At 54.8% G+C, this 16,950-nt stretch overlaps 8 protein-coding genes across 8 annotated transcripts; 4 read left to right on the top strand and 4 right to left on the bottom strand.

The window, feature by feature from the left end:
* Nucleotides 1-1,933: 1,933 nt before the first annotated feature.
* Nucleotides 1,934-3,346, bottom strand: P884DRAFT_201270 (alternative oxidase; the record flags this gene model as incomplete). Its single annotated transcript, XM_069438347.1, has 3 exons — nucleotides 1,934-2,554; nucleotides 2,806-2,911; nucleotides 2,967-3,346. 3 exons carry the CDS (start codon nucleotides 3,344-3,346, stop codon nucleotides 1,934-1,936), a joined length of 1,107 nt encoding a protein of 368 aa, XP_069297190.1.
* A 1,337-nt stretch (nucleotides 3,347-4,683) lies between these two features.
* On the bottom strand, nucleotides 4,684-5,065 carry P884DRAFT_23026 (uncharacterized protein). Its single transcript, XM_069439781.1, has one exon. The coding sequence runs from the start codon at nucleotides 4,917-4,919 to the stop codon at nucleotides 4,725-4,727; it is 195 nt and encodes a 64-aa protein (XP_069297191.1). The 5' UTR covers nucleotides 4,920-5,065; the 3' UTR covers nucleotides 4,684-4,724.
* A 468-nt stretch (nucleotides 5,066-5,533) lies between these two features.
* On the top strand, nucleotides 5,534-6,784 carry P884DRAFT_269927 (uncharacterized protein; the record flags this gene model as incomplete). Its single annotated transcript, XM_069442307.1, has 2 exons — nucleotides 5,534-5,651; nucleotides 5,859-6,784. 2 exons carry the CDS (start codon nucleotides 5,534-5,536, stop codon nucleotides 6,782-6,784), a joined length of 1,044 nt encoding a protein of 347 aa, XP_069297192.1.
* Nucleotides 6,785-7,319: 535 nt separating this feature from the next.
* On the bottom strand, nucleotides 7,320-8,309 carry P884DRAFT_259809 (histone-fold-containing protein). Its single transcript, XM_069441384.1, has 5 exons — nucleotides 8,091-8,309; nucleotides 7,951-7,998; nucleotides 7,620-7,707; nucleotides 7,498-7,560; nucleotides 7,320-7,443 (listed from the first exon to the last, which is right to left on the bottom strand). The coding sequence occupies exons 1-5, from the start codon at nucleotides 8,186-8,188 to the stop codon at nucleotides 7,336-7,338; spliced, it is 405 nt and encodes a 134-aa protein (XP_069297193.1). The 5' UTR covers nucleotides 8,189-8,309; the 3' UTR covers nucleotides 7,320-7,335.
* Nucleotides 8,310-8,806: 497 nt separating this feature from the next.
* On the bottom strand, nucleotides 8,807-10,120 carry P884DRAFT_277788 (oxidative stress survival, Svf1-like protein; the record flags this gene model as incomplete). Its single annotated transcript, XM_069443117.1, has 4 exons — nucleotides 8,807-8,911; nucleotides 8,960-9,761; nucleotides 9,814-10,029; nucleotides 10,098-10,120. The coding sequence occupies 4 exons, from the start codon at nucleotides 10,118-10,120 to the stop codon at nucleotides 8,807-8,809; spliced, it is 1,146 nt and encodes a 381-aa protein (XP_069297194.1).
* Nucleotides 10,121-10,645: 525 nt separating this feature from the next.
* Nucleotides 10,646-11,177, top strand: P884DRAFT_269929 (mitochondrial 54S ribosomal protein uL11m; the record flags this gene model as incomplete). The annotated part of the gene is made up of 2 exons (XM_069442308.1): nucleotides 10,646-10,783; nucleotides 10,842-11,177. 2 exons carry the CDS (start codon nucleotides 10,646-10,648, stop codon nucleotides 11,175-11,177), a joined length of 474 nt encoding a protein of 157 aa, XP_069297195.1.
* Nucleotides 11,178-12,663: 1,486 nt separating this feature from the next.
* Nucleotides 12,664-15,317, top strand: P884DRAFT_201201 (kinase-like domain-containing protein; the record flags this gene model as incomplete). Its single annotated transcript, XM_069438343.1, has 3 exons — nucleotides 12,664-13,092; nucleotides 13,303-14,629; nucleotides 14,689-15,317. The coding sequence occupies 3 exons, from the start codon at nucleotides 12,664-12,666 to the stop codon at nucleotides 15,315-15,317; spliced, it is 2,385 nt and encodes a 794-aa protein (XP_069297196.1).
* A 1,163-nt stretch (nucleotides 15,318-16,480) lies between these two features.
* On the top strand, nucleotides 16,481-16,857 carry P884DRAFT_201292 (chaperonin 10-like protein; the record flags this gene model as incomplete). Its single annotated transcript, XM_069438348.1, has 2 exons — nucleotides 16,481-16,711; nucleotides 16,795-16,857. Coding segments are annotated over 2 exons (294 nt in total), but the record flags the coding sequence as incomplete, so codon positions are not given.
* Between the last annotated feature and the right edge of the window lie 93 nt (nucleotides 16,858-16,950).

The raw sequence follows: 16,950 nt of genomic DNA on the forward strand, positions 1-16,950 counted from the left end.
CGCGGCTGTGGGGAAGGAAGCTTGCTCGTGATCCCACGTCTCGTAGCCGCCGTCTCTTTCTCCTCCGGATTGAGGGCTGAGACGCCAGCGACCCAGAGCGTTTGGAGGGGCCGGGTGCGGGCCTCCTCACAAGGCAGCGGCAGGAACCAAGCAGAGTGGGTCGCCCACACAGCGAATCGTTTCCGGTTCGGTATGATTGATGTATTCCGCACTCCGCAGTAACAACCCGTACTTACCTTACATCGTAACGGCTCCGGATTAACTTTGGATACTGGCATGAAATACACGACAGACTCGAGGAAAACATCGAACAACAGGCTTCTCGAGGTAGGAATCATCAGGCTCATTCCGAGTCTCTCCCCTGCCATCTATTTCCAACGCTTCGCCGCCGGATCAGGCCAAATGCGCCTCGCGTCGTCTTCACGGCCGCATGTTTGCCGTGAGCGGCAGCGACTCTTAAACAATCGAGATTATACAAGCGCTCTTACACTAGGCCGCTGCAAGGTTCGATTGCGACGTTCGACGCCCACGTGTCTCGCCGCGTGCTTTGGATCCAAGAGTGCTCCGAGAGCTTTCTCGCTGCACTCTGTGTCCCGACCTCGGCTAGATACCTATGAGTATAGTAAGATTACAGGGCGACGCGGTGAGCATGAGACTGGGCGGTGACCGTCGGCGTCGAGTTGTGTAGGACACTCTTCCCAAGGATGCAGTGGTAACGTAACAGGGTTGCCCTTCAAGTAAGCTGCGCTCCGTCGGATTTGGATCCACGGAGCACAATGACAAATGCGTGTGGCGTGTGGCTGGGAGCCAAGCGGCCAGACCATGGTTATTATACTGCCCGACGAAGAAGGACGCCAAAAATAAATCACCTAGGTGGATGCAGGCGTTTGGCGTCCAATATCGTCAACAGTAGAGCGGCCAGCAGAACCTGTACTATCAACAACAAAGGTCTTGCATGAACCAGCCTTTGGCACACTGTTTGCAATGCCTTCGCTTAAGAAACCGTTTTGCATAGTCCGATCCGCAGTGGGAAAATGGAGATACACCCAGCTTATGCATGTACCTGCGTAGGTGTATGTATGTACGGAGTAAGGTATGTATGTACCTATGTACAGTACAGCCCACTTAGGTTTGACTTATCGATGCCCGATTGAATCCTCCCAGTCGATTGCCAGGTTCTTCGTTTGCACAACGATTGCCCTGTCGACGTTCAACCGCGTCGCGCCCAATGAGCACCTGCCTCAGGTAAGCAGCGAGGCGGCCATGGGACAAGCTGTAACCCAATAATGGCTCGACCTGGTGCACTTGAAGTCACCCACTAGGTTGGGGCTGGCCAAATGGGCGGGCACTGGGCAGATCTTCGAAGGACTCCGGGCCGAGTCAGTGGGATCCCAGCCCGCTGACCTTTGCGCCAGAATAGGTGCGAGAGAGGACGAAGGGGCATGTTCGAGAGCTTACATCTCTCTGCCTGGAACGGCGTTGGTGCGCCCTATCTGTCTTGACTCGAGTTGGCGAACGGTTTTGCCGCCATCAGCTACAGCGACTGGCCCTGCAGAACCCAGACACCCGCCCATTCTGTGCTCGGAGAAAGCATGCATGAGTAACGTATGTATGTACGGTACGGGCTGCATGCTGCGTGTATGTATGTACACTCCGAACGTGCGAGATGAGCTAAACTGGCTTTGTTAGTATTATTCTATGCACCCCGACGAGGTGGAATGTATCCATGTATCCTCCCACAACCTCTGCGGCCGTACTAACTGTTACCCAGAGAGGAGAGAGTATTTTACATGTATTTACCGTCCTGAACGCCGCTAAGGATCGATCCGATCTCGCCCAAACCTGAATGCCAAACAAGGTAGGCACGCAAGAGAAAAAAAATCCTGGGTGAGAGCAGATTTGTTGGAACCCGAAGATCGACCAAAGCGACATTCTAGCCGATAACCTCTGCCCGCTCATATCCCGCCGGCTTCAGGGCCGCCTTGGGCTTGTGTTGTTCCTCATTGGCCCCATAGACGGAAACGAACGGGTTCGGGTCCTCCTTTTGCTTCAAGTTGCTCAGGGTATGGTTGACCCCACGGTGGACCGCCTCGTCAGCTCTGATGTAGAGAAACAGGTCTCTCATCGTCCGCTTTCCCTCGGGCATTCGCCAGTAGGTCACGGCGATGTCCGGAACCCTAAAGCTGGGGTCAGACCATTTCGGAAGGTCGCCGTTCTCAATCTCGCGGATCAGGCGCGTGTATGTGTGTACGGCTTCTTCCTCTAGGTAGCCCACAAATCTGTGCGAGATCTTGGGTGAGATCAAGTAGCTGAGGAACATGGCGTTGAAGAAGACGCCTTGCGCCCCAAGGATCATCGTCTTCATCAGCCATCCGGGTTTGCCAAGAGTCAAGGCCACAAGCAAGTGCATCCTCTCATTGTATGACTCCTCGAGGAGGGTCTCGATCCAGCCGTTGTCTCTCTTGAGGCGGCGGAGGGAGTGGAGGTGGCGCAACATACCACCAACCATCCCAGGAACGCCCGCAATTGATTCGAGGAAGATAATCCTCACAAGCTAACACACAAGGCGGTCAGTCCGACTGCTTGAGGAGGAGCAACCGACGGATAAGGGAGGAAGGAGGGAAGAAAAAAGGGGGGCCGCCCGGGGGGGGGGGAGGCACGGTGTGCTAATGGTAATAATAATAAGCATCAGGGGAACATGCAACCCGATTCGATTTGCATCAATGCATCTGTGAACTTGTCGCCCACCCCACCGCATGACGAAGTGCTTCGGGTGCATCAAGGACAAGGACTCGGGGTTCGTACCCATTGGGCCTCGGTTAACGGTTTTTGGGACGTTACTGAGGTAGTCGGATTCTTCATGTCAACCTGCTGCTCTCGCCCGATACCGGTGGCTAAATCCGTTGCCCACCTACACTCATCGTCAGTGTTGCTGTACAATCCAGCGTGATGTTCAGGAAACTTACCGGGCCAAGCGGACCAGCTTCCATGCAACCCAGTCGCCCACCGTTTTAGGCTGCCTATGCCCGGGAGTGACTGCTAGAAGTTCCTCCTCGGTGTAGCCAGGATGTTCCCATGCCGGGGGCGTCCGGCGGATGAAAGGCGTCTCCTTGGCTGGGAAGACATCCTGGAGCTGGCTGACCCTCGTTGTCGAGAAGTTGCGTCTGCCAGGCAACGGAGTGGGTTGCTGAGAGGCGCAGCCCTGATGGCTAATCGCCGCTAGACGGATGGATGCAAGGGGCCCGAGTCGGGCAGCGTGGACTTGGCACACAAATGGTGCCACGGCGTGGCTGACTTGTGCCGCTTGCTTCGGCGAGCAGAGCTTGCTTGGTTTAAAGGAGATCATGGGGTTGAAAGCTTCAACAGACAGATGGCTGCCAATATACTGTCTTGTCGCGATGGACCACGAGTCTGAGATTCGTCAAGGTGAGTACGGGCATCTCTTGGAGAGTGATACATCATTTATACGTTTGTTCGCAAGCCACGGGGAAGGGCAGGCAAACGAAGGGACCACAGGCCGACTTCATCCGGTCTATGACATAATTCCAAATCCCAAGCGCTCTTTCTCCCGAAAGCATTTGCGGTCTTTGACAAGAGCTGGTCCAAGGAATAAACTAAGCGAAAAAGCAAGTGACAAGGGACTCGGAGCGCTTCGGACCGCTGTAACTCAGATAGTTGGCAGCTATGTTACTGAAAGTTCAGGATTGAGCAGCTCAGCTGATTGCTTCTGTCGCAGCAGGCCGGAATCTCCCGAGCGTGACTCAACTGCCATTGCTCATCGTCCCCGTTTTCTCCCGCTTGGCTGTGGTCTTTAGTAAAGGGTACCAAAGACACAGCTGTCTGTGCATTCAAGCAGGGGAAGCGTTGGAAAATCCCCAGAGAAGAGGTGCAGTGGGTTTGAGCAGGTGTAACCCATATTCCGTAGTCCCTCGTGGTTTCTTCTACCTCCATGTTACCTCGGCGTTTCCTCAAGTACGGATGGACATACAGTACGGAGGTACCTACTTTCCATACAAGTACTTTCCGGACCCGCTTGACGTCTACATTCTAAAACAATGCTGCTTCTTCCCCGTGTCGATTCCTGCAGCAGCCCCGGAATCAGGATGTCGGGAGCAGCCTGGAAGGGTTTTAAAGCACTCCCTTTGTTAGTGCTAATTGGTAATCGACTCACCTGGCACTCAGTCTAACACCATAACTGACAAGCCAGGTCCAGATTCGAATGACGGTTTTTTGAAGGTTAGAACTAGTGTCGAATGCTCAACGCATTCCTTCGTACGTATGTATGCATTGGCTACTTTTTCCCCATTTCGAATATTTTATTGTACTGTGCATGCATACATACACATTTAGGGTCAGTATACGAGTGTCCGAATACAACAGCTCTTCGGCGTTGCCTCGCCCGACGCAGATTGATGTCCTGGTCTTCATTCCAAAATCCCATGCTCAGGAAAATGCCGGGTGCTATGTATGCACGAGGCAAAGCGGCAAACTGCCTGAACTCGAGGAGGGCGGTGACGACGAGAGAGAGGCTGCAAAAGGCGGCTTTATCGGTCGACTTCAAAAGCTCTGCTGCGAGGATGCCTGTTTGTTTCTCTTTTCCCGCAGCTCCCTAAAGCCCGTGTGCTTCCGCCGAGAAGGGTAACATTGCATTTCTTGTGTGCCATCCGTACTCGGTTCATACATCGTGCATCCTATCCATTGTGTTGTGGGAGTCGTGTATCCTGTCACGGTTGTTTGGGGGTGGGGGTGTATCGTATGTAGGCTAGACCCACCGCGCTGGTTTGAGAGAGTGCTCTAGCGGGTTTAAGTGGCTTGGGAGCCGTTTCAAAAGCGAGAGGGGCTGCGACGATGGTGGGTTGGTTGGTGATCGGGTTTACGCAGACCTCGCGCTGCATCGACGCGCCCATTGGCTCCGCCATCCCAACCAGAGAATCGGTTCTTGCATCGACCTTATCAGGGCGTCCCTTGGTCCCTCACAGCCGACCATCGATGAGAGCGAACCCCGCAGCCCAAGACGGTTTGTCTGAGCGTTTGAGGGGACCGATGTGTTGCAGACTATATAGGATCTGCAGCGGCTGCTATCTATTGCGAGCTGTGAACGGCTCCTTCGTGCGACATCACAGACGGCGCTGTCGTCATACTTCAAGTAGGGTCGCTTATCATCCACTGTTATAAGGGCGTCTCTCCCAATGTAGGTGCCTTAGCGCTGGTAGCCCTATCTTCCACTGCCTCCGCTTTCCGCAGCCCAGAGTGTCCGCTCCTCAAACATTGCCCGCATCCTGCCTCGCAGTCCCCGAGCTGCCAGCAGAGCTGTCGATTTCTCAGCACCGGGCGTGGGGGATGAGAAAGCCAATCCAGGTTGGTGATACTGCACCTCGGCGAGTCGCGACCAGTTCTACATCGTCGCTAGGCAGCGCTTGCCCCCCCCCCCCCCCCCCCCCCCCCCCCCCCCCCCCCCCCCCCCCCCCCCCCCCCCCCCCGGCTTTTTTTTCTTTCTTCTAAATCCGGCTCAAGCCTGTGAAGACTTTGTACCATGGCCAGCTCGAGGCACGCGGGGGCCATCACCGAGCTCGACTTGAGCACTTGTCAGCCCAGCAGCCTTGCGACCAAGATCGTAACGGCGGCGGTGCCCGGCCTGAAAACCAGTGCTGGTAAGTATTGTTCTCATTCATCGTTATTCTCTCCTCAATTCCTTGCCTTATTTGTTTGTCCCTGTACATGCACGGTACATGTCTAAAGGGTCGAAGCTTCTGAACAAGAGGGTTGCGGGGCAATTTAATGCAACAACCGACCGTTACCTCAAGTTACATCGAGCTAGCTTTAAACTCCAAAGCGGCTGTTGACGTAACATGGCCTAGCTTTCTTGACCTTCCTCCGCGCCAACCTTGTCCTCTTGGACACGACAGTGCCCTCTAATGCGCCGACACCGACTCTCGGGCCACAATGGCACACACTCCCGCCCGTCTTCCCGTCTTCCCTCCCGGCCAGCCGGCCTGGAACTGCTCACAACGATGACATTCCCCCGCTCTCTCTCGAGATCTTGACCGCCCGGGAGGACAAAGCGGCCGCCCTCAAGCTGATCGCCGACAGCATCGCCCAGCAGCACCAGCGGGCCACGTCACACCTCGCATTGCACCCCCTGCCACTTGCCGCCATACTGGGCGTTCTCGCGGTCATCTACCGCTATGCTTGGTCCGAGAACGCGCAGGGCGACCTCGGCACTGTCGCCGTGCTCGCCGGCAGCGCCGTCGTGACCTACCTGATGGTCATCCGCCTCCTCGCATCGGGCTATCTACGCGCGGCGAAAGGGATTTCGTGGGACTACCTCGCCGCGAGCCGGGGCGGGGACGAAGAAGATATTGTCCTCGGCGTGCGTCACGGATCCGACATTGTCGGCGCGCTGGTGCTCCGACTGGAACGCCCTGGTTCCTCCTGGCCGGACGGCTGCCACGGCGGCCACGGCGGCCACGGCGGAAGCAGCCGGAGGAAGGCGCACAGCCGGCAAAACAGCTTCAAGCTCAAGGGCGGGCGGGGCGTGATCCGCGCGTGGACCACGCAGCTGCGGTACCGGCGCAGAGGCTTGGGCGCGGACCTGCTCCACGAAGCGGTGCGCATCACACGTGAGCGGTGCGGCAAGGATGCCGAGGTCGGCTTCGCCAAGGAGCATGCCAATAGTGTCATGGTGCTGCCGGAGATGTTTAACAGGCCGTTTAGGAAGAGCGAGATGCAGGCCGCGCGGGCTCTGGAGAAGATCTTGGCCGAGTGGGATGGGCGGAGAAGATGAGCCTAGGCAAGTCGTTTTGGATGCCCACGAATCCCATTTGTTTTTGGCGGAGGCACATGGAATTCATACGGTGATATGGCTGAATGGTTTTTATCGCGTCTGGCTTGGTTTCACTTTCTGATAGGATTCGGGCGACACGGCGTTGGTGGGTTACGGACGGCGCAGCGGGCAACGGGTGCCGGTCTGTTTTCGGGAAATGATACCACATAGACATTCGCTAAACGATACCTTTACTTTTTGCTTCAGTAACCGGGCCTTTTGGCATAAGAGGGTTGCGGCCAGATACGGGAGATAGTCACGAACCGCAACAGAGTCTGTATCGTCAAGTTCATGTTTCAGAGCCTGCTCGGCGCACGGATGGTCCCTTGCTTAACCGACATACAACCTGAACCGTAAGCAACGAGACATAATCATCACTTCACCACTACCAAATATAAGACAGCCAACAGGTGCTGGTATCATTGACCGAACACATCTATCCCCCAAACCAGCCCAGATCCCAGAGACAACAAGAAACAACAAACAACCGAGCCATACCTGGTATTAGCGAATCAATCGTTCTGAGCTAAGTTCCCCAGAGCTCTTCTAGGATTGGCGCTCTGAGTGTCGGGATCGAATCCGTAAATCGGGCGACCAATTCGGCGGAGAGCGAAGATAACCTGAAGTTTCATCAGTGATGGGAGGCGCGTAGCTCATCGCTTAACCCAACTAACGTCGTTTGCCGTTACGGTTTTGGCATTTCTGTATTCGGTGTACGTGACAACATCGCGTAAGACCTATCGACCTGTTAGGACCGGGCGAATGGACACGGTCCGGGTAGCTGGCTGACACATACCGTGGTGAGAAAAGCTTTGAGGGCGTGCCGCGCTTCGTCGTAGATGTCACCGGATATTCTCTTGACGCCACCTCGCCGAGCAAGGCGCCTGCTCTTGTTAGCTCTTACCTCATAGACCTGAGATGCCTAGAGATCCCGCAGCCTGAAGTACTACATGAGGGAATACTTGAGCGGCGCGGTCGCGCTCATCAAAGCGAAAACCAGAGCTCAACCACAAAGTAAACGGGGGCAATGTAGATGCCTGCAAGAAATAAAGAAATCGGGAATGAGTTGGTCGAGAGTAGGCGCTGACTATAGGACTTGAAGAGCCGTGCAGCAGTTCCATGCGTACCTGATGGCGGGCTTGGTGATACCGCGAATGCAGTCCACGATGATTTTTCTGTTCGTTGGGCAGACATGTACAGTACATCAGAGGACTGATCCCAGACGAAACTGTGAGACACAGCCAGACTCGGATGACGAAGCACATACCGATGACGCTTCGCGCCTGATTTTAAGACGGTCTTCCCCGCGATTCCCGTTCGCTTAAGGCCGCTTGGCCCGCCGCGCTGAGGGATGGTAGGCGGCATTTCTGCTTATTGCGGCCTTGGGCTTAATGTTGGCAGTTTGAAGAGTAGATCCAGATGTGCTGCGATAAAAGTTGCGGATGGTTGGGGTTACCTCAGCGGCCTGGAAACGCCTTACATCCACAAAGGGAAAGTGGAGCATGGCTGGCCGCTCTCGCCAGGTCAAAGAACATCCAGAATCGTGAGGGAGGTCGTGCCCATATTGGGCTTTTGAAGCTTTACCATTTTTAACACTGAGGCCGATTAAGAGCGAAACCCCAGCACTTCCTTCTTTATCTTTTCATTGTGTCGGAGTCGTTCGGATTGATCAGAGAGAGCTTGCATCCAGGAAGCAAGGAACTCGCCGCTCCAGATGAGTACTCGGTCACCGACAACGATAGTGGTGAAACAGTCACGCGCCTGCCCTGCGTATAGGGGTTTGTTCATCATTAAGGTACGCGATATCGACGCAACATCCCGCAAATCTAGGCCAAGTCCTGTGTCTTGTACCCCAGTCTCTGTAGGTCGTGTATTATGTAGAGCGAGTGTCCAGCTTCTAGAAACCACCCCAACGCCGATCCTGACAATTGCTTCCCAGGGTATACGTACCCAAAGCCCTGGTAGCTAGCCGAGGGCCGCCGTCTATTCTGAAATAAAGGTCGCCTCGGCAAAGACGAAGCCCTCCTCGGTGACCTCCTCGTCTCCGATCTTGAGCTTCAGGGAGAGCTTTGTCTTTTGCGGGGAGTACTGTACGGTGTCAGCGATACGATCAACAAGAGACACGGGGACACGAACCTGGTAGATGTACGGTTTCGTTCCTGCGGCTCCAGCCACGATCTTCTTTACGAAACCAGGCACCTCAGCCATGACGTCTATCCTGTCTAGGCGATCTTCGAGACCGCCCTCAATGAAGGCTTCCACCGGTTTTCCATCCTTGGTCATCCCAGCCCATGTGTACTTAATGGTCGTCGGCTCCGGCCAGTCATTCTCACTGTCGCTGTTGGTCTGGATATGCGTGACGTCGCTCTTGCAACCGCCGACAACGATCTCGCCATCCTTAGCAATAACACCTACGCTCACCACGGTCGAGCCGTACGACGGCGGAGTGGTGAACTGCATGAGAATGGCGGAATAAGTTGGTCCCTGGAAGTTGCAAAAGTTCCACTTTGCCGCGGCATGATGGGGCTTCATGCCCTGCAGCGCATGAGACAAGAAAGCCCTGCCCTTGAAGTCGATGGGGCCGTCCTTGGTCATGATAGTGCCCTCCGCAGTGCACCTCGGCCAAAAGACGTGGCGCATGGACCCCCAAGGGTTGGAAAGGTCGGTGCCAAACAGTGTGGTGCCAGTCTTTCCAGCCTTGAAACCCGGAGCCGTCCGCTTGACTGTCAGGTTAACGATGGCCTGCTCGTCATTCAGCGACTTGATCGTGTACGTGGTTCCATCCTCGGAGAGCTCGACGGCGCAGTCATCGGCGTAAAACGCGGTATAGTCTTCGCTAAAGCCGTGATTACTCAATGGTGTCGAGGACCACAAGTGGGGCTTCGAGCCGTCGAGGCTGAAGACCTTGCAGTTGAACTGGCAGGTAGTGCGGATGCCGCTACGAGAGGGTCAGCGAATGTAGCCCCAAGCCAGGGGGAAGAGCAGCTTACGCCACGTTACTATAGATGACTTGGGCAAAGGCGAGCTGCCCACTGTCGGACGTGAAGTAGAAGGTCTGCGTTTCGACGCATGTCGACTCCATAGCCCGCCATTTTAAATCGTCCCTGGTGAGCTCAGTGTAGGGCGTTGTCTCAGCCTCTTCGGCGACCGACTTGATGGCGGAGGGACCGTAGATGGGCTCCTGCGTGCCGGCGACATTGGCAAGCCTGTTGCGACACAACCTCAGTCAGGGCACCGATGGTGGGGTTCAGGGCGTTTTGGCGGGGGGACTTACTGTTGTTGAGCCCACTTAAACATGATGTTTGTCTTGCGAATTCCGGTTTCGGGGAACTAGTTGAGGTTTGGGAAAAAAGGAGGGCTAATCCACGATAATTTGCGCAATGAATAAAGGTTGTAATTCGAGGTTCGGACCGCCATTCACCGCCGTCGAGGACCCCTCGAATAAACGCTGCCCAAAGGCGGGAGGACCTTGACGCTAATAAAGGGACCCTGGTTGGGTACACTGCTGTGGACGTCACAGCAATTGTCAGTCAGCGCAGTGCACGTGCCAGGTGCAGGGGTCATGGTGACCAAGAGCGCTCCACGTTGTGGCTAAAACCTACCGCTCTGCTGGTGACAAGGAGTGGCTGGTGTCGGCCTTCCAGCAAAAGCTCCGAAATTTTCGAGAGCTTCGCGTCGTTGCCCTCCGATTGTCGAAGGCCGAGATTAGGTACTCGACTCCGGCGCTATCCCGAGCCAGCAACGCGCGGCCAATTTCCTCTCTATACCTCGTTCCCTCGATCGACCGACTTCTCGGGGTTTCGCAGTGACTAGCTCTCCAGAATGTCCAAGGCACGGTCCGCCGTTGGCGGTGTTGATCAAGTTGTCAAGATTATCGTCGGCGCCGGCCAAGCCAGCCCGAGTCCTCCAGTCGGACCGGCGCTGGGTAGCAAGGGCATTAAATCAATGGACTTTTGCAAGGTGAGTGACGCGAACTTTCGAAGAAATTTGGAAGCAGTACGCTGATATGCGCTCGCAGGAATTCAATGCCCGAACTCAGCACATTATTCCCGGCACTCCGATGCCCGTCCGCGTGACGGTCAGGCCAGACAGGACGTTCCATTTTGAGATTCGGACACCACAGACATCATGGCTTCTGCTGAACGCGGCCGAGGTACCACCGGGAAAGAAAGGCAAGAGGAAAGGGGCCAGCAATCCGGGCAAAGAAATCGTGGGGACTGTCAGCCTCAAGCACGTTTATGAAATCGCGAAGATTAAGCAGTCCGAGCTTCGCCTTTCAGGCTTGTCGCTCGAAGGACTCTGCCGGTCCATCATCTACCAGGCAAAGTCCATGGGGATTGCGGTTGTCCCCTGAAGGACCGTTGGCGTACAATACCGTACTCGGATCCAGGAGCATAGGGCGTTATGGTTGTTTTCGGAGCGGGCTGGGCCGGGCACATTCCCTGGCTATATGAGCATGGAGAGGGCAACATTTCTCTTACGTCTGTACACTAATCTGTACCATAAGCATCCAACAATGACGGACCCATCTTGAATGCTATGTCGATGTCGACGCGTTTCACGGTGTCTAGTAGTTTATTCGTGATCATAATCGTCCTGGTCCAAGAAGCATAGACGGAAGACATATGCATGTACGAGTTTGCAAGTCGGAGACTCGAGAGATATCCCGAATGTTGGCGCGAGCACGGCCGGCGGTGCCGGCCGCGCCGGTCCTTACTTGGAGGTATGGGGGGCTTGCGGAGAGGTTGTACACTCCGGTTGGTCCGGGCTTGAGAGGTCTGCCACAGACCGAACGCGGAATTAAGTGCATACACTAAGGGCGGTCTTATCATTGTAACTCCTATATACACTCCCGGTTGTACAGATTATATACCTGCATTACTATGGTGCCTTGTCTCGAAACTGCAGGGACCGACGTCGGCAGCTGGAGGACCAAGTTGCCCGCCTTGTTACGCCAGATTCCTGATAGCGATTGAGCCAATGGACAAGGTAGGCGCACGAAATTGGCAGGAGATGCTTTGCTGCGATAACTAATTGAACCAACCAGTGCTGCCCTTTGCCTGTTTCGGGATCCTCGGACAACATGGACTGACCCTCCCGAAAGCCCCTCCCTTCAATGTTATCTTTTTTCAAAGTACACCCGCTGCTTGAACGATTTCCCGCGAGCCGTTACGAATAAAACAAACTTATGAAAATGCATGTATGTCAGTCGGACAGGGACTCGTTCCCAGGTCTTTTGGATTCCGGAAATAACCGTACCGGGCATTCCCAGCGCTGCTGACGAAAGCGCGCTTGGGTCAACCGTAGCAGGCTCTCACTGCGGATACGGAGTACTCGATGTAACTATGTGGAGTACATACATACATACGCTGGCAGTATGTACGGATTACATACACTGCGGCCATCGACCGCCCACGCTTGATTGGGATGAGACCACTTCGACGTCCGTCGATCCCAGGGAAAGACTTGAGCAGATTTCTAACTGTAGTCTTCCTCATCATTCATAGTCTTGCGTTCTACTCGGCTCATTTTTTTTCTGTTTGCTCTTACATGGATCTAAATTTACCCTGCGCCTCCCACAGATTAGGCCAACATTCAGCCCACTAACGACCTGCATGATGTAAGGTATATATGTATGTACTGGGGTGTACCTGCAAAGTAGCTGAGCCCCACTAGGCGCAACACACTTCGCGGTCAAAGTGCAGCCGTCATCTTTTGTCGGCATGCTTCTCGCGGTTTTCATCCTCTTACACGGTTCTGCCTGCACTCCGTCTTCACCGTTCTATATGCGCAGGCGCACCTAAAACCACGTAACCTACGTCTCTTCGCGGATACCAACCATGGCGACACATCCCCAAGATCGGGAGTCTCAAAACAAAGGTAAGGAAGAAAAAGTTCTGCCCCTCACTACAACCTCGGCCGGTCGCAAACCGAAGGCCGAAGGCTCTGCGGTGGGCTTGCCTGCTGAAGCAATCGCAAATCTTGTTGCTAAACTGGACCGTCAACATCTAGATTCCGCCCAAATTGCAGCAGACAATCAACACAACCAACAATCGCAGGTTCGGTTTAAGTCAACCATTGAAGAAATCGCTCCCGACAATGCCACTTCAACGACTTTTCCGCTGGCCGGCGGTGCCACCCTTGGGAGTCCTAGCGAAGTGACACCTGAGGATATCCGAAAGCTTTCCAACAGATTGAGGGTTTGTCCGCTTCAGGAGCGCAGGATGAACATCTTCTCGTACGAACCAGTTTCGCTGCCTCCGTCCAGGGTACGTATTGCCTTCACTTCTGCTCTTAGGTCTTCTGTAGGTGGCGAGGAGGTTGGGTCTTTTTTCTGTATGGTTTGAAGAGCGCCGAAAATTGTCTCGCAGCCATGTCAGTTGATGGAAAGTGACAATTCTAAACTGCCGCAAAAGGAGGGGAGGGGTGTTCTGCTTCCTGCCGAAGTCCATGTTGCATTGACTAATTTTTGTGTCTAGACGGCGTCCCACGATGAAGAGTCTAGAGAACCAAGTCGCCAACCTACCCAAGGCTCGACGACACATGGCTCGCCGCACCTAAGCGCCAGCCATCGAAGTCCTGACGTACATTCGCCGCCGCTCACGCCAGCCCGGACGGACACCGCTGAAGGGGGATCGAAACGAGAGCCTTCGGGCAGACCTGAGCGGCTGGGCCGGGGCCCCGATATAATCACTCCTCAGGACTCGGCCCTTGAGCCGCCGTCGCCAGGTTCTTCCCGCTTATCGGTTCCTCACCAGGCCATGACAGAGCATGAAAGAGCTTCACGACGACCGGCGACTTCTGACGGAAGAGAAAACACCCAGACAACTCTTGGAGGCCATCGTAAGGGCTTGTTTTCTGTTGGCGCCGGAAGCGGCCCCAGCTCTCCTGCAACTTCGGCTCCACCGTCCCGCGATAGTAGTCCTGCGCGGGCGGCAGCTGCTTCGCTATTCTATTCCCGCCAAGCCCCGCCGCCGGGAGAGTTGGATGACCCATACGCCGCGAGCAAGCGACAGGCACAAAAAGGCATTGAATCCCGTTTCGTCTTCTCCAAGAAGAAGAAACCAGGTTCTTCCCCTAGCTCCTCAACACTCAGTCTACCAAGAATGCTAGGAGACAAACGACAGTCGGACGAGGGCATTGCCCATAGCAGGAACAGCTCGATGGCCGACCTAAAACGGTTTTTCAAGCTGAGTCCCAGCCACAAGGCGAAGCGGACGGCATCACCAGCGTCGTCTGTTCGATCCGGTGCCAAGACCCCACCAAGTTCCAAATCGGCGCAGATCCCCTTCGGTGACGATCATGGTCTCTCATCCAAGTACGGAAAGCTTGGAAAAGTGCTGGGTGCCGGCGCTGGCGGTTCGGTGAGGCTTATGAAGCGCGCGGAAGACGGTGTGATCTTCGCCGTTAAGGAATTTCGGCCTCGGCACTCATACGAGACAGAGCGCGAGTATGTGAAGAAATTGACGGCCGAGTACTGCATGGGCTCTTCACTTCACCATGGCAACATCATCGAAACACTTGATATAGTCCAAGAGAAGGGGAAATGGTACGAAGTGATGGAGTATGCTCCCTATGATTTGTTCGCCATTGTTATGACGGGCAAGATGTCTAGGGAGGAGATCAGCTGCTGCTTTTTACAGATCCTCAGCGGTGTAACTTACCTCCACAGCATGGGCCTGGCGCACCGCGATCTTAAGCTCGACAATGTGGTGGTTAGCGAACGCGGTATCATGAAGATCATCGATTTTGGTAGTGCCCACGTGTTCAAATACCCCTTCGAGTCTGGCATTGTTCTAGCATCTGGTCAGTCCAAACACTCTGTGGAGACGCCATGGCAGCATAGAGCTAATGGAACGGTGCAGGTATCGTTGGCTCTGACCCGTATCTCGCGCCCGAGGTGTACGACGAGAAGAAGTACGATCCGCAGGCGGTCGATATCTGGTCATTGGCCATCATCTACTGTTGCATGACGCTTCGAAGGTTCCCATGGAAGTTGCCTAGGCTATCCGACAACTCCTTCAAACTGTTCGCCGCAGACCCAACGCCGGGGCACGACCCCAAGAAGCTTCTGCTTCCGCCTGCCCGTTCCGAGACGGCGTTGAACGAAATACCCGCGCGGGATTTCGACCCGCAAGCTCTCCGCGACGAAGCTAATGTAGCAGTGAAGCACGACGAGCCGAGAAAGGCTGAGCAGCCTTCTACAACAGCAACCACCACCGGCAAGGACGGCAACTCTCAGAACCAACCATCCGAAAAGAAGGAGGTGATTCGCGGCCCCTGGCGCATCCTCAGGTTACTTCCTAGAGAGAGCCGGCACGTCATTGGGCGCATGCTAGAATTAGATCCCAAGAAACGAGCGACCATGGACGAGATCTTGGATGATCCGTGGGTGGCCAACACGGTCATTTGCCGACAGGGAGGGGGAGAGGTGTTCAACGCCGACGACCACACGCACGTACTGGAGCCTCCTGCGACACCTGCAAAGTCCTAGAGCGACGCTGAACTCGGGATGTGGGAGTCTGCAGAGGAGGCAGAAGAGTGACAAACCTTTTCGATTTCATTATCTCGTTCATGGATTTAGATTCTTTCAAGGTTACGGGTTGGTTGAAGCGTTGGGTATCTCTGGGCGGCTGGGCTGGAGTTTTTGAGCGGGTGCATACATAGATTCGGATCATCCTCCATTCGGTATTTCAAGAGGCTTCTGAAATATGCGGATAAGGACTGGTGATAGTGGCATGCCAACGAGCCCGAGGTAGGGAAACCTCGAAGTATTATGAAAGCTGATACGGAGTAGAGTACAGCGAATGGATAGAACTGCTCCTTGTGCCTCTCAGTTCGCATTAAACACATTTCCTGATTTGGTCCAAGACGGTTGGTGTCTTTGTTATGGCTAATTATAACAGCTTGGAGACGGTGTCGACTGCTATGTCTGGGCAGCGGAGAGCAGATCAGCTTATGATCAAGAAACTACGGCTTCTCTTCCCTTCGGTTGAGAAATTGATTCGGCTGTATTTCCAAAACGCAGACCTCCAAACACTGGCTCTAGGTACAAGAACATCTTGATGCGGAATAGTCATCATCGAAGAAGTGGCGGTAGCCGTGTTGTGATGTGTGGGCTCTGTTCCAAGTTGAATTGCGGGAGCCAATCATAACCGGCTTCATGGCTTATGGATGACAGCAGTGGAGCGGTCCAGTCGGCTTTCCGCATCGCCAATGGCATCTTGCAAAACACTCGCGGTGTGGGGAAGAGATGCTCCAACTGCTGATTGGTCTGTCAGCTTGATGGACCCAATAAAAATTTGGGCGACATTCTAGATGTTCCTGGAAGCTCGAGACCGTGATCCGCTTTCTTTGCCGATTGAAAACGGAGCTTCCTCCTTTGCCGCATCTTTCCCCGATTTTCTTCTTCAAGACCGAGACCTGTCCAATTCTCTCCACCGACGCATTCGAATCCCACCGCTTAGCAAGCTAATTATTACGCGCGATACTTCATAATGGTGAGCGGACTTCTTTCCTGAACAGCTCGCTGGTGCCACGCGGAGCTCTCGGGAGAGAGTCTGACTCGGCGGCCCCAGAGCTTCGGGAGCGGCATCAATGGCTCTGAGACTTTGTTCCTTTAGACCGCCAATCGCCATACTGACCTTGTAACTTTCACAGGCAACCTCGCTTCGCTCTATCAAGTCGCTCGTCCCGCTCCTTGACCGCGTGCTCGTGCAGCGCATCAAGGCCGAGGCGAAGACGGCAAGCGGCATCTACCTCCCCGAATCGAGCGTCAAGGAGCTCAACGAGGCCAAGGTCCTCGCTGTTGGCCCCGGCGCCCTTGACAAGGATGGCAAGCGCGTTCCCATGGGTGTCGCTGCCGGCGACAGGGTGTTGATTCCTCAGGTATGTTGCCGTGGCTGGGCAGATTGGATGCCTTGAAGGCGTTGGGATCTTTGCAAGACATGGGATGCTGACGGGGAGCGCAGTACGGTGGTTCGCCTGTCAAGGTTGGAGACGAGGAATACCACCTTTTCCGGGACAGCGAGTAAGTCTCTGCCTGGATGATTGGTATTAGGGTCAAGCTGGAGGTATACTGACGTAACATGTTGCAGGATCCTGGCCAAGATCACCGAGTAATCGGA

This window comes from Thermothelomyces heterothallicus (genome assembly GCF_042370625.1).
Source record: "Thermothelomyces heterothallicus CBS 202.75 unplaced genomic scaffold P884_scaffold_12, whole genome shotgun sequence".
NCBI classification, from domain to species: Eukaryota; Fungi; Ascomycota; class Sordariomycetes; order Sordariales; family Chaetomiaceae; genus Thermothelomyces; species Thermothelomyces heterothallicus.

Excerpts from the sequence above, each read along its gene's own strand:
- P884DRAFT_23026 (XM_069439781.1), bottom strand. The coding sequence starts at position 4,919 with ATGGCGGAGCCAATGGGCGCGTCGATGCAGCGCGAGGTCTGCGTAAAC.
- P884DRAFT_259809 (XM_069441384.1), bottom strand. The coding sequence starts at position 8,188 with ATGCCGCCTACCATCCCTCAGCGCGGCGGGCCAAGCGGCCTTAAGCGA. Across the intron at positions 7,999-8,090 it reads TCAGGCGCGAAGCGTCATCG|AAAAATCATCGTGGACTGCA; the intron begins GTATGTGCTTCG and ends CCCAACGAACAG. Across the intron at positions 7,444-7,497 it reads AAACCGTAACGGCAAACGAC|GTTATCTTCGCTCTCCGCCG; the intron begins GTTAGTTGGGTT and ends ATGAAACTTCAG.